Source organism: Vidua macroura, chromosome Z (assembly GCF_024509145.1).
Source record: "Vidua macroura isolate BioBank_ID:100142 chromosome Z, ASM2450914v1, whole genome shotgun sequence".
Lineage (NCBI taxonomy): Eukaryota > Metazoa > Chordata > Aves > Passeriformes > Viduidae > Vidua > Vidua macroura.
Window position 1 is genome coordinate 22559094 of NC_071611.1, and position 13796 is coordinate 22572889.

A 13796-nucleotide genomic window follows, 5' to 3' on the forward strand; every position below is an offset into this window, starting at 1 on the left:
GTGTTTTGGGGTTTTTTATTATTGTTTAAAGAAAGGGAAACTAAATGAGGAAAATGAAAACAAACAACAATTTTTACTCTGATTAATACTGAATAGTGTGTGATTACAGACCTATGTAGACCTATGAAGGATTCAAAATGACCAGACCATAATGTATTAATCTGACTGCAAGAAGTGAAAAGCTTAAAACAAAAGCACATTCAGATTTATTAAGGCATTTCAAAGACTAGTTCTGTAAATTAGGTGGGAATAGTTTTCAGCAACTGCTAATGAAAACATGTTGTTTTCTTTTGTATGATTTTAGCTTTAAGTAAGTTAGCCATATACAGGAAATAAAGAGTGAGCATGAGTAAATGGAATCAGTATGTTTAGGGTTTCAAATTTCATGTTATGGTGAATAAGGCGGTGGTGATTGATCTGCAGCAATTTTGTCATAAGCTGGTGGAGCATCAGGTACCTATGGTAAGGAAAATGTTTGTGAAAAATCAAAAAAATCCCAATTGAATTACAAGGAAAATTACAAGAAAATGACAAAAATACAAAGCAAGCTATTTACTGCCATATTAGATACAGTTCTATGACTTAAAGAAGCTGAGCTCATTCATTGTGCCTATTTTTTACGGTTACTTTTTTGGTATTACGTTTTCTGGTTTTGCATCAGATTCACTTTATTGCTATTGTTCATCCAAAGAGAGAATTTTCGGTGTTATAAAGGCAGGAATATTTTTCTTATTTATATGGGGTGTTTTTAGATTGATAATTCAGACAAATATTGAAGCTTTTCTTTAAAAGTCTTGATGCAAGCATATTGTCATATTTCTAGTGGTAAAAATTTGATCAGCTTATTTAAAATTGTTCGAGGTTAGCCTCTTCTTGATTCTAAAGCAATTTAAATGCACCCATTTATATATACTTATCACTTAATTTACCTTTTTGAAAATCGAAAGTTTAAATGTTCATCTTTCTGTAATGATTAGAAGAGCTAACACATTGAAGTTTTATAATATTCTCTGGTTGTCAGAATATAGTATACCAGACCCAATCCATTTGTTGTTTGTCTGAATGGCAGAAAATCGGTTAGGGAGATGTTTGGGGTTTTTCAGTATATTTCAGCATTCAGGTGTTGCATCATTCTAATAGATTGCAAAATGATCATACAATTTAAGAATAAATATGAATTGAAGACAATAACTTTAAAATAAGAATTCTAAATAGTAAATGTAATTTTCTTTTTATTTTTCACAGTACAAAATTTTCCAAATACTACTTTCTAAGTTGATACTGAAGCATTGAAGACTCAAAGTATGAGAGAATACACCATAGGAGAAATCATCAACTGCCTGTTTAACAATATTATCTCACCATGTCTTACTCAGTTTTAAGTGAGATCTTGAGTTGCAACTTACCGCAGAATTAAAGTCTCTGTAGTTCTGCAGAGCCATTTTGCAGTCCAGTATTTCTCCGTCACCCACCACGTTCCGTATTGTGCTCACACTAGAGCTTTTGCTCTGTGACAAATCATAAAGAAATATGGGGAAGGTGAAAGGAAGAAGAGACTGAAGTTGGAGCAAAATTTGGCAGCACATAAACAGTATGTATTAGAATCTGGGATTAGACACAATGCAAGTAAGAAAGATACCTCATCTCACAACACTTTTTGCTGTCTCTGCTGATACATGTGCTCTCTCTCCTGTGTAATCCAATTACATTGCCAGAAAAATAACTATTGCATTTTTCAGACTGATGCAGGAACTGACATCTCATGTGCCCAAATACCTCCTATTTTTTATGCCAGCTATTTCTTTCCTTAATCCCCAACCTTTTTGTTTTTCATTTTTCAGCATTTCCTTTGTACGCTTTCTGTACCAGTTCTTCCCTAGCCAGAAATAGCCTAAGAAAAATATGATTTTCAAAACCAGAAAGTAGAAATCTGTCATGAGAAGGAATTAAAAAACAGATTATGCTTTTTGCCAGGATATACAAAGCAGGCAATTGGTTTGATTTTTGAAGGGGTTTTTTGAGTATTACCTTCATTTTTGCAACATTTCACTGTGAAAGTTCAGCTTTTAGGTATTCTGTCATTTTATATATGTATTGGATAGATAACTGGATAATTGGCTAGAAAGAGAATGGGACAAAATTACCAGAAACAGCAAGAAAATGGATTTGCTGACTAAGATGAGAGCTTTGCTGAGTTTTTTAGTCCCAAATAGTTACTTATATCTTCTTCAAAATATGAGGTTAACTAAAAGATACTGTAAAACACATATTTGCATAAAGCTTTGTCCTGGTTTCAGCTGGACTAGAGTTCATTTTCTTTTAAACAGCTGGTACAGTGCTTTGTTTTGGATTCATTATGAGACTAATGCTGATAACACAAGGATTATTAAACATAATGTTTTTGTTCAGTAGCTCTTGCTCTAAGTCAAGGACTTTTCAGTGGCTCATGTCTGCCACAGAGAGGGTGCACAAGAAACTGGGAGGGTTCATGGCTGGGACATCTGACCTGGACTAGCCAAAGGGACATTCCACGCCAGAGAACATCACGCTCAGTACAAAAATAAGGGATTTGGCTGGGAGGGGCTGATTGCTGCTCAGGAATGAGATGGACATCAGTTGGGCGTGGTAAGAAACTGTTTTGGGCATCACTTGTTCTTTTGGGGTTTTACTCCTCTCTTTCTCACCTTTTCATTATGATGATTATTAGTAGTATATGGTTATATTTTGTTTCAATTACTGAACTGTTCTTATTTAACCCATGAAGTTCACTTTTTCTTTCCAATTCTCCTCCACACCAGGGTGGCAGCGGGAAATAAGCAAGTGTGATTAATTGCTGTCTGGGGTTAAACCACAACAAACTTTCATTTTAAAGAATTAAAAAATACCTCCCTTTCAAAGGAGAGGGAGCAAAACTTCAAAAATAAAGCTTTGGGACTTCTAACAATAGTTGTTATGAGAAGGATTGTACCTTTTTTAAAAATAATTTCTAAGACACAAATGAAAATATTTTTAAAGTAGTTTTTAGAAAACAAATCTCAAACCCATCCCACTTTTTTTTGTGAATCTTGAAACTGCAAGTCAAACTTTATATGGATGAATCACACAACACCCATAGGTGAGCATATTTACCTACTTGTAATAGTTATTTTTCTTCTCTGCTTCCTAGATTTATTCTAATCATATCTGTCCTTATTTAGGGGTAAATCTTATGAACAGTGAATATATTAATTTTATTTAAATGAATGGATACTGAATGTCTCTTCGTTTTGTATAAATGTAAATAGAATGCTTCCTACAAATAATTTTTTACTGATTTTACAAAATTTACAGATAAATTTTTTTACTGACATGTTGGGCAACTGGTTTTACGCCCCTTTCCTTCTGGTTCCTCTTACCCCTTTGTCTGACTTGCAAGTTCTTCAGGACAGATTGTGTTTCATATTGTGTGGTTTTGTCTATGGCATATGTCAGTGTAAATACTGCCTGAATAATGATGTCCTGTTACAGATTTGATGTTCTCTGCATAAATGTCATGCAAATCAAGGTAATATGTTGTCAAAATAACAGCATGAGAGAAAATGAGCTGCCACACTTACGTGCAGACTTTTGTAGCCACTACGTCTTTTGTAATACCAGCAGCCAAAGGCAAGTAAAATTGCCAGCACCAAAATGAAAAGTCCAATACCCAGAGCTCTGTTGAGAAAGCAGAACAAAATAATTTGCACCACAACTAGATGCATCCTCCCAGAAGCAAGTATGGTTAGACCAAAAGTTTGTGTCAGTGTCTTTTTATCAGAGGAAGGCATGGAGCAGAATTTACCCCAGAAAATAGGCAAAGTAGCAATAACTTCAGTCAGTTTCTATAGATTTAGCTGTCAGCTAATTTCTCTACCAAGTTCTTAAACATTTTAAAAATATATTTAGTTGAAAATAATTATCTACCAGTGACTACTGATTCCAAAAACATACCTGTCTGTAAGTCTCGCAAATCACAGCATTGTGATATTGCAAGTGAATGTGAAATAAATTAAATGCCACATCTGCAATGATGCAGCTCATGTTTATTTGCTAAATTTCTCTAGGCAGCAAGTATTTAAAATGTATCCTAATTGCATCATATTGCAACAACTTCTAATGAAGAAAGGGGTTTTTTTATACATAAAGCACATTGCAACCTTAAAACATGAGTAAGAAACTTTGAATTATTCATAAAGAGCTCTATTTTGTTCTTGCATGCCATACTAGGCACATTATTGGTGTCACTGGGTCATTTTAGGGAAAATATGCTTTGCAAACTGTGCTGTAAAACATCCTTCCCACTGCTCACTGGGGACTTGGCAGAAGCAGCACATTTCCACTTTACGTCAAAAAGCAAGCTGACAAAGTAATTCCAATTTCCTAGTCACAAAAAGCCTTCCTTTAGTGTTCATATCCTCCCAGTTGAAAAATACTGAATTCATTCCCTCTTTTTTTTGTTCTTTCCCTGTTCAGGAACAGAAGAATATATGAAAGGATTAAAGGGAAAAGAGTATGGGGGAAAAATTGCTATGTGAATCAGAATAAATCTATTCTAACATACTTTTGTATATCTTATGCCTAGTTGCCTTGCAGTAATTACCCCCAGCTTTTCCACTGGCTCTGATTGGAGGCCTACGCGACTTACCAGAGAGTTGTTATATCTATTTGTGGTCATTTTCACTGTCTACAAGTTTCATAAAGGAGCATTTCCTTGTGAATTAAAAAGCCTGAAAGGAGATGCAAGCAGGTTTGTGTGGCAGAACAGATTGCCTTTCTGTCTCAACTTCCTTTGTGCTGTTTGAAACATGAAGCCCCTTGGAGACAAAGGGATTTTCTTTTTCCAAAGTATGTGGATCTTGTAAGTTGCTCCTGCCCCTTAAGACTTTGTGTGGCCTGCAGGCCTATTTAACCCAAGAACAGAGCTCTCAGCAGTCACTTTCTGGTGCAGCCAAAGCTGTGAGATGGCTCCACTGGTTTTTCTACCTCACCAGCACAGTTGAAACTTGGAGGGACTACTTCTCCAGGCAGCTGGTGCCCTTTGTACATTTTTAGACTTCCTGCTTGTCATATGCTGTGTTGTTTTAGCTACCCATTAGCCTGTATGCCCATGTCCTGGTTTAGGGCAAATTTAGGAGAAAACCCGGAATGTATTTCTGGAGCTGGTACTTCTGACTGCACATTTGCTATCGAACTCCTTTCCTAACTACTCAGAGGCTAGTATGGAAAGTGTGTATGCATTTTCTTGTCATTCCAGTTAAAGATGAAGTTGTGCTGCTAGGAATCTGGGCTCATATCTAGAATACTTCTGGTAGTGGAAGGAGAGGGTCACTTTTGCATATCTAGAAAAACTACTTACAGATGCAGTCACTAGAATTCACAGTAGTTGAAGGTGAGTATGCCTAGTTTCAAGTGCTAAAACATGACTAGCCAGCTTTTTTTTTTGCTTTTTTTTTTTTTTTTTTTTTTTTTTTTTTTTTTTTTTTTAAGAATTGAACTGCTTTGAATGGACTATTGGAGAGCTTTCCCCTTTGTTTATTCTTCTTGCCAGGGCTGATGGAGGAGCAGCTATCTTGCAGTATGAGTGTTTGCAAGAAGTTTCGAGCCCAGTAAGGCAATGCTAGCAGCACAAGTCACATACAGATATCCCAAGCACACTGGGATTACTTGCCTTATGTAATAAAACATCACCAGTTGGGTGGTGTCTCTAATAATCCCAGACCAAACATATTTTATTGTAATTCAAAGATAAAAAATATTTGCCAGATACAATTTGGGAGTCACATTTGTATGGCACTAATGTCTTTTGCTCTTTTTTTTTAACCATTTCTCTGGGGGGTTTCCACCATTCTTTAGGGTGAGACAATGTCCCTTTGAGATTCCTAAGAGAGGTCTGTGAATCTAGAGATTTAGTATACAGATCACCTTGCAACAGTAAGCCTTAAAAGTAAATTCTAAATAAGCCTCAATAAACCTGGTAAAGGCTGATGACTTGTGATCATATGATTTAACTCTAGATTCTTGAATTCTGCAATTCTGATTTTTCTTATCATTGAGGGCTCTCTAAGGTTGCGCTATGACAAACATTAGAGGGAACTATAAGATAATTAAAAGGCATTCCATCTATATACAACGACTTTTTTGGATACAATTTTCTGGTTTTCCTTCAATACAAATTCTTTCACCAGCTTATATGCTAACATAGGTTTTGATTTACGCTTACTCTTCTGCTGCAAAATAGACGTGTCCTTTCCCTTTGAAGTAGTTGCTGTCCAGGTGGTTATATCTTCTGGGCATTTTGTGAGGTTGGTCCTGTTCAAACCTACAGGGTAGAAACACAGTGTGTCAGTGTGATAAATAATTTGTTATCATTGAGGCTTAATATTTTAAGCTTTTTTGTTTTAATGGGAGCATTTTAGAGAGGCAGGATAATCTGATATCTTCAGAATCAAGTAGATTCATATACACACACAACTGTCCCAATTTAGGATAAAGCTCAAAACCATAACTATAATCTACATATTAGTATCACCACTGACATCAAGGTGTTTGCAACTGAGCGTAACAGAGTTTGCAGAATTTGATGTGGTCTATTTAGGTACCAAGTGATGGCAGGCTTCTGAAGCAAAATCTAGAATATAGAAAGAAAAGGCAATTTACCTGGACAAGAAAAACTATTTAGAAGAAAAACTAATATTGTTCTTAAAAATACTTGTTTTTCTATTCTGTAATTCCCTGTAAACATTCAGGGGATAGGTTTTCAGTCACTGGAGACTCTCAGAGATCTGTTGAATTTCAGATGGGAGTACTGATTTATGTCTGCTAACAATCTAAACTCAAAAGTGTAGGGAATTTGTATCACAATCTTTATTCCCAAGTCTTAAGGTGGTAATCACAGCTATCTGAACAGTTAAAAATCTATTCAATCAAATGTAGTAGAAGAAATCCACACGTAATCATGTTTCTGTAATTTGAAGAGCACAACAACAGATCCTACTTGATTGTATCCCACTAATCTACCTACCCTATACAAATAAATTAGAAAACACACTGACTTTACTGAAGATAATTCTAGCCAAGCAAAGAAAACATTTTGAATTCACTCAGAGAAAGTCAAGCCTCTTCTAAAGCATAATTTTTAAGCCAAGCTGAAAATCTTATGTAAAACAAAAAAATATAAATCTTACCTCCTTCAGACTTGTATTCTGTCTGTTAACTAAGGGCATATGCAGCTTTCTTTGACTTGGTCTGTTTTTTTCTCCTTTTATCTGTCCTCTTATGACTATCACGAGTTTAAATTCCTTTCAGTACGGCTTCTGAATGCATTAATTAGCATGAAAGGGGTGACTTCTCATTTTCTTCTTAGCACGAAAGGGGCTTATTTTCTTCTGCATCCTTCCCTCTTAAAAAGCAGCAGAAAAATCTGTTATTTCTTGATTAATTACATGTGCTCTGAGAGACAGCCCAACACCTTTTTACCTGCCCAATAAGTACAAGCTCCTAGAGTGGGCAGACGGTTTCTAGATTCAAACATGTTTTGATCTAAGGCTGCTTATTTTGTTACAGAGGACTGGCATTTTTGCACTATTTACTATAGCTTTGTTTATGCACACTTTTTGCACCATTTTAACACTGTGCAAAATAGTATATGTGGACCGAAACTCATTACCCTGTGACAAAAGTGTCTTAGATTAAGGTAAGTACAGTTTAATTCTATCCTGCAATAAAAAGAGGGTACGTCCCATGGGCTGCAGAACTAATGAAGTCTGGCCTTTGCCTGTGTTAATACTGTAGTAATTCCATTTACAAGGTCAGGCAAAGAAATGGCAGTCTGTGATTGATTCAGAGGTCTGGGTACTGTGATATACCAGCAGTTAGTTACTGCCAAAAGAGCAAGGAGATAAAAGAACCATGTTCTGCTTGTCATTTGTCCTAATGAACCATTAATCTGAGCCTCTCTGTCCCTCTACAATTTTTTTTAAGTTTGAAGGATTAAACACTTTTAAGTTTTCACTTGTCTTTGAAGCTGTGCACAGGGCTCTAAGAATGGTGAAAATGGCTGACAGACTCAAAAGAAAATAGGAAAGAACTGATAGTGTGAGTGATCAACATCCATTTCATTAGGAAGTCAGATGAAAAGTATTAACACTGATATTTTTTAGCTAGTGTGGGGCTGCTTCTGTATTTTTCCTAATTATGGTAAAAATCTGACCTGTCTATATATTTTTCCATGCTAGTGCCTAGTGACTGGACCAGAGGCAGTGACCACAGACTGAAACACAGGCTGTGCTCTCTGAACATCAGGAAACCCTTTTTTCTGTGAGGATGACTGGGCACTGGCACAGGTTGCCAGAGAGTTTGTTGAGTCTCCTCCATTGGAGATCTGCAAAAGCCATTTGGACACAGTCATGGGCAACCAGCTCCAAATGGCCCTGCTGCACCAGGACCTCCAGAGGTGCCTTCCAAACTCAGTCATTCTGTGATTAGTGCCAGAAGGATCTAGTTGGTTTTGCTGGACCTGTTAAAGTTTGAAGTAACACAGTTTTTGTAGAGGGGAAAATAAAGGGTACAGGAAGAATGAACAGTGAGGAGCATAAACTTGCTAATTTGGGCAAGTTAACCCACATGAACTCAATAGGAATTTCAAAGGTGAAAGAGGTGCAGAGAAGTTTCTGTAAATATCCATGTGTGTAATAAAACAGTAAGTGGATACTATCACAGTCTGTCAAGTTCCCAAGAAACATGCCAGCACTTTTGCACTCTGAGATGTTGTAAAGTTCCTTATCAAATAATGTGTTTTCCTGAAGAAAAACTTCACTTCTGGAAGAAGATGATAACTGAAGCTTGCTTGATCAAGCTGCTTGATCTTGTGAGAATCAAAACACTAATAAAGAAAATCCACATGATTTCTTCATGTAGCAAAACCGGTCTCTGATCCTTACTTGAGTCAAGTGATGTGTGGGGTAAAATGTCAACTGCTTGAGTATTATGTGTTCTGAATGAATCTCTTGTTAATAGTATAACAGAAAAGAAAAAAAAAAAAAAAAAACAGCTTTGTCATGGATCTGTGGTGCCATCTGGAATGTAAATGCAGAATGCTGCTACTGAGGATTTGGATGGATGAGGAGATGAAACACCACATCCTGCTTTTGATCTCAATCTTTTTACAAAATCTTATTTCTTTGATACACTCCATCAGTGTAAAGTCACTGGGATTGACACATGGATTCCAAAAGTGTTTTGTTTTCAAAGGATGGAAGAGGAAATCCCAAAGTAACCCATTTTTTTTCTGATAGCCAAACCTGTGGCAAATCCAGGACACTCTGATGAATCTTGGTGAAAGGTAGGAAATTAATGCTTCTGGTGTAACTGAAAATAACAGGCCTGACCTTTGAAAAAGAATAGCTGTTGGTTTTGTGCTGTTGATATTATGATCCCACCTTTCAAGGACAAGATCCTGGGATTTTTATTATTTACTTCCTTTAATTGATAATTATTTTTCTCTGACATCTGAAGCTTCCTACAGCACACAGAGCAAAGAAAAACAAGTATAACACCTGATTTAGTAAAGACTTTAGTTTTGAGTTTTATGGGAGATTCAGTGGAAACTCACAGGTATTTCACTGCTAAATCTACATTATCAATAATACAGTACAGAAAGAGAAAATAAAGAATTCTATCCCTTTCAGTTCATCCTGAGGATCCTTGTCTCTCCATGGTTTGGGCACTTACTTTGAAGGAGGTATTGTCTGGCTTCCAGACTGAAGAGTTCCACTATAGGCTGGATTTAAAGCTTTTTGAAAAGAAGCAAATCCTCAGCTTGCTCCTACCTTGACTGCAGGCACCTCCAGGGAGCCACATGTCCTGTAGACTGCCTTGCACAAGCACCATAAATATGTTCATCCTGAAAGTCTGGTTCATGACAGAAACTTCCTCCTCAAATAATTTCCAAATGAAGCTGTGGTCCTTACTGTCAGACCTGCCTCCCTCTGCTCCACCTCTGAATCTTACACTAAAGAAGGAATGGTAGTCTTAATCCTGTAGAAGCTGTGCCAAGAGGATGCCATGACTACAGTGGTGCCTTTGTTACTCTACCATGTTTTTCTAAAGAAGAAGTTTGAACAGCTTTCTGGCAGTTTTCCTTTGCTCCTACTTTGTCTGTGGTAAACTGGAGGTTCCGAGCCCAGGGTATTGTTCAGATTTGTTGGGCTTTCTCCATGAATTGCAGAATGATCAACTGTGGGTGAAAATCTTTTGGATGCAGTTGGGTGCTACCAAGGTGAGGTTGAATGACTTCCTTTGCATATAATTTCAGGAGGCCATACCTGGATTCAAAAGAATGGTAGTGCTTTTTAAAGCCTCACAATCCTGTTTTCACTGAAACTAACTTCGCTAACTGCTTTGGGGTGAGAAATTCCTTATGGGTGGGCTGCTAATTTAGGCCTCTGAGGTCATCTCTTGAAGACAATTAATATAGTCAATGCTGACTACATTCTTAGAACTTGGATCAAAAGAGTCCTTTGCAATAAGTTGCTCAGGGAGGTGGTAGAGTCACCATCCCTGAAAGATGTTTCAGAGGCATGTGGACCTGGCACTGGGTGATGTGGTTTGGATTTAGAAGTGACAGTGGCAGTGGTGGGTGGGTGAATGGTTGGACTTCATGATCTTAAAGGTCTCTTCCAACTTTGATGATTCTGTGATTCTAAGTAATCCCTGTAGAAACAGTCCAGTGAAATTTCACTTGGAATATTTTACTTCAGCTGCAGCTGAAGTAAAAGCAGTTCCAAAATTAATACACTCAGTACTTTGGCTCTGGACATGAGGAGAGCAGGAGAGCAGACTTCAGGGTGGTCAGGGAATCACTCAGTAAGGTAACCTGGGAAAATGCTTTTGCAGGTGCTGGTGTCTGTCAGTGCTGGTCACGTTTTAAGCACCATCTTAGGGCATAGGCAGTTCCCAAATGCCAGAAGTCAAGCATTTGAGGCAGAAGATGGCTTGGCTGAGCAGGAATCTCCTTTGGGAGGTAGAGGCAAAAAAAGAAGGTGTAGGCTCAGCAGAAGTAACGTCAGGTGACATGGGAGGATTACAGAGATGCTGCTCACCACTGCAGGGAGAAAATTTGTCGTGCTGAAGCTCAACTGGAGATGAAGCTGGCCACAGTTGAGGGGAACAGTAAAAAGCTTTTTCAAATATATTAATGGCAAAAGGCAGTGTAGAAATAACATCAGCCTATTACAGGATGAGGATGGTCACCTCACAAACAGGGACATGGACCAGGCAGAGATGTTCACCACTTTTTTTGCCTCTACTTTCAGCACTAGTAAGGGACAAAGGGGATCCTACTGCCTGGAGCTGGAGGACCATGGCTATGAGAATGATCAGCTCCCATGATCCTGAAATGTACAAAATGTCCAGCATTCAGCTGAATAAACACATGACATGATGGATGATCTGGCTGATGCGCTGAGCACAAAGGGCTACAGTGAATGGGGTGGCATCAGGCTGGTGACCTGTCACTAGTGGGGTTCCACAGGCCTCTACCTTAGGGCTTAGTGTTCAAGTCCTGCACCCAAATCATTAAGATGTTAAAGAACATCTAAGTAAGTTTGCTGAAGACATTAAATTGGGAGCAGCTGCTGACTTCTTTGAAGGCAGAGAGGCCCTGCAGGGTTACCTCAACAAATTGCAGGTCACCAAAAAATGAAGTTTAACAAGGGAAGGTGTCAGATTCTGGCCCTGAGATGAGCCAACCCTGGATGTGTGCATAGACTAGGGAATGAGGCTGAAGAGCAGCCCTGCAGGAAAGGATGTCAGGGTCCTGGTCTGTGGAAAGTTGAACATGGGTCAGCAGTGCCCTGGCAGCCAGGAGGGCCAGCCATGTCCTGGGGGCATCAGGCACAGCATGGGCAAGGGAGGGGATTGTCCTGCTCTGCTCTGAGCTGGGGCAGCCTCACCTCAAGTGCTGGGGGCAGTTCTGGGTGCCACAATGAAAGAGGGTAATGAGGATGCCTCCTGCCCATAGGAGGGTGATGAGGAGGATGAGGGGTCTGGAAGAGAAGCCATGTGAGCGGTGGCTGAGGTTACTTGGTCAGTTCAGCTTGACTGAAGGGAGATCTCATTGTGGTCTTCAGCATCCTCATGAGGGGAGAAGGAAAGGCAGATACTGATCTCTTCTCTGTGGTGACCAGTGACAGGACCCAAGGGAATGGCCTGAAGTCATGTCAGGGGAGGTTTAGGCTGGATATCATGAAAATGTTCTTCACCTGGAGGGTAGCCGGGCACTGTTAAGAGGCTCCCCAAGGAAGTGGTCAGAGCACCAAGCCTAACAGTGTTCAGGAAGCATTTGGATAACACTCTCAGGTACATGATGTGACTCTTGGGATAGTCAGGAGTTGAACTTGGATGGTCCTGATTAACCCTTTCCAATTCAGTGTATCCCATGATTCTACGATTTGAGTTCTTTTGTGCCATTAGACAGATACATAGCAACAAGATGACAGCGTGTCCAAGGGACTAATACTATTTAGTGCATTTAGCAACGAAAATAAAAGTATTTCTCACAAGATGCTGTTCAGCCTGGTGGGAACCAGGGGAAATCTCCAGCCTGAGCCCTGAGAGAGCCAGTTCTGAGCTCAGACTGGGCTGCTCAGGACTTCACCCATTTGGACCATGAAAGCCCCAAGGATGTCATCAGCCCAACCACGCTGGACATGTCCATGCTGCTGGGCTATCCTCATAGGTTCAGCCTGAGCTCTCTCTGTTTCAGCTTTGCTGCTGTCTCACCCTCATACCATGCACTGCTGTGAACAGCCCAGCTGCATCTCCTCTATTCCTCCCATTGTTGCCGGGGTTGCTGTTTGGAGGCCCCAAAGCTGCTGCTCCCCCTGGCTGACCAGCCCTGGTTCCACAGCCTCTCAGTGATCCTCTGCTGAACTCAGTTATCTTTGTCAATTTCTTTCCTGTGCTTGCTGCTCCTAAAAATGTATGCACAACCATGGAGCAGAGGGGAACAATCATCTCCCTTGACCTACTCCTTGTGCTCCTGTTCTTCCAGCACAGTGTCCCACTAAGTGCCTTCTTTGCTGCCCATGTCAAAATAAATTGATGACAGGGCTTGTAAAAAAATACAAAATTTTAACAGAATGCCAGAGGTGGAAACTGCATCTATTAAACATTTCTCCATTCTTCCCACCTCCAGCAATACCACTTCCATTTTATAAAATGAAGAGTTATTTTAAGTAGTGGAACGCTGCAGAAGACTGAAGAATAATACTCCTAGAAAAATCCGAATTTTTCAATTGATAAGTTTGAAAAGGATTTTGTCAGGTATGTCAGAGCCTTATTACAAGACTTTGCACATCCAGGTGTGCTCCTTCTAAAATGTGTTCTTCAATTAAATCCCCACAGCTAGTTGATTTATGGATGGGTCAGCTGATTCCCTGTAAGTTAAATTAAATTTTTTCAATACTTGTTCTTATGAGACAAGAAATAATTATTTTAGATGAGAGATTTATGTAAACTGGCTTCACAGAGGAAGTGTTTCAATGGTGAAAATTTTTGAAGTTCATAGGTAGGGCAGACATGATATTCATAATAGTTTGAAGGTTTTAAAGTGCTATATACTTTTCCTTTCAATGTTGCTTTCTAAATGTTATTCAGCCTTTTCGCCTTTAAATCCTGTCTTCCCCCAGTAGAGTAAAATTACAAAAAAAAACAAGTTGTTTGGATACAAACTATTTTTTATTCTTATAAATAGAGTATTTACTCAAAGTGTTTGCCTT

General features: G+C 38.9%; 2 protein-coding genes across 2 annotated transcripts in view; one reads left to right on the forward strand and one right to left on the reverse strand.

Moving 5' to 3' along the window:
* KIAA2026 (KIAA2026 ortholog) overlaps nt 1-1437 on the forward strand; it is a 62629-nt gene extending 61192 nt beyond the window's left edge. Inside the window, exon 11 of the mRNA XM_054002519.1 lies at nt 1246-1437. The gene's annotated coding sequence lies outside the window, so the exon portion shown is untranslated. The remainder of the gene's footprint in view (nt 1-1245) is intronic.
* Nucleotides 184-7897, reverse strand: MLANA (melan-A). The gene is made up of 6 exons (XM_054002522.1): nt 7203-7897; nt 6555-6646; nt 6239-6337; nt 3597-3693; nt 1407-1508; nt 184-457 (listed from the first exon to the last, which is right to left on the reverse strand). Exons 1-6 carry the CDS (start codon nt 7239-7241, stop codon nt 389-391), a joined length of 498 nt encoding a protein of 165 aa, XP_053858497.1. The 5' UTR covers nt 7242-7897; the 3' UTR covers nt 184-388.
* Between the last annotated feature and the right edge of the window lie 5899 nt (nt 7898-13796).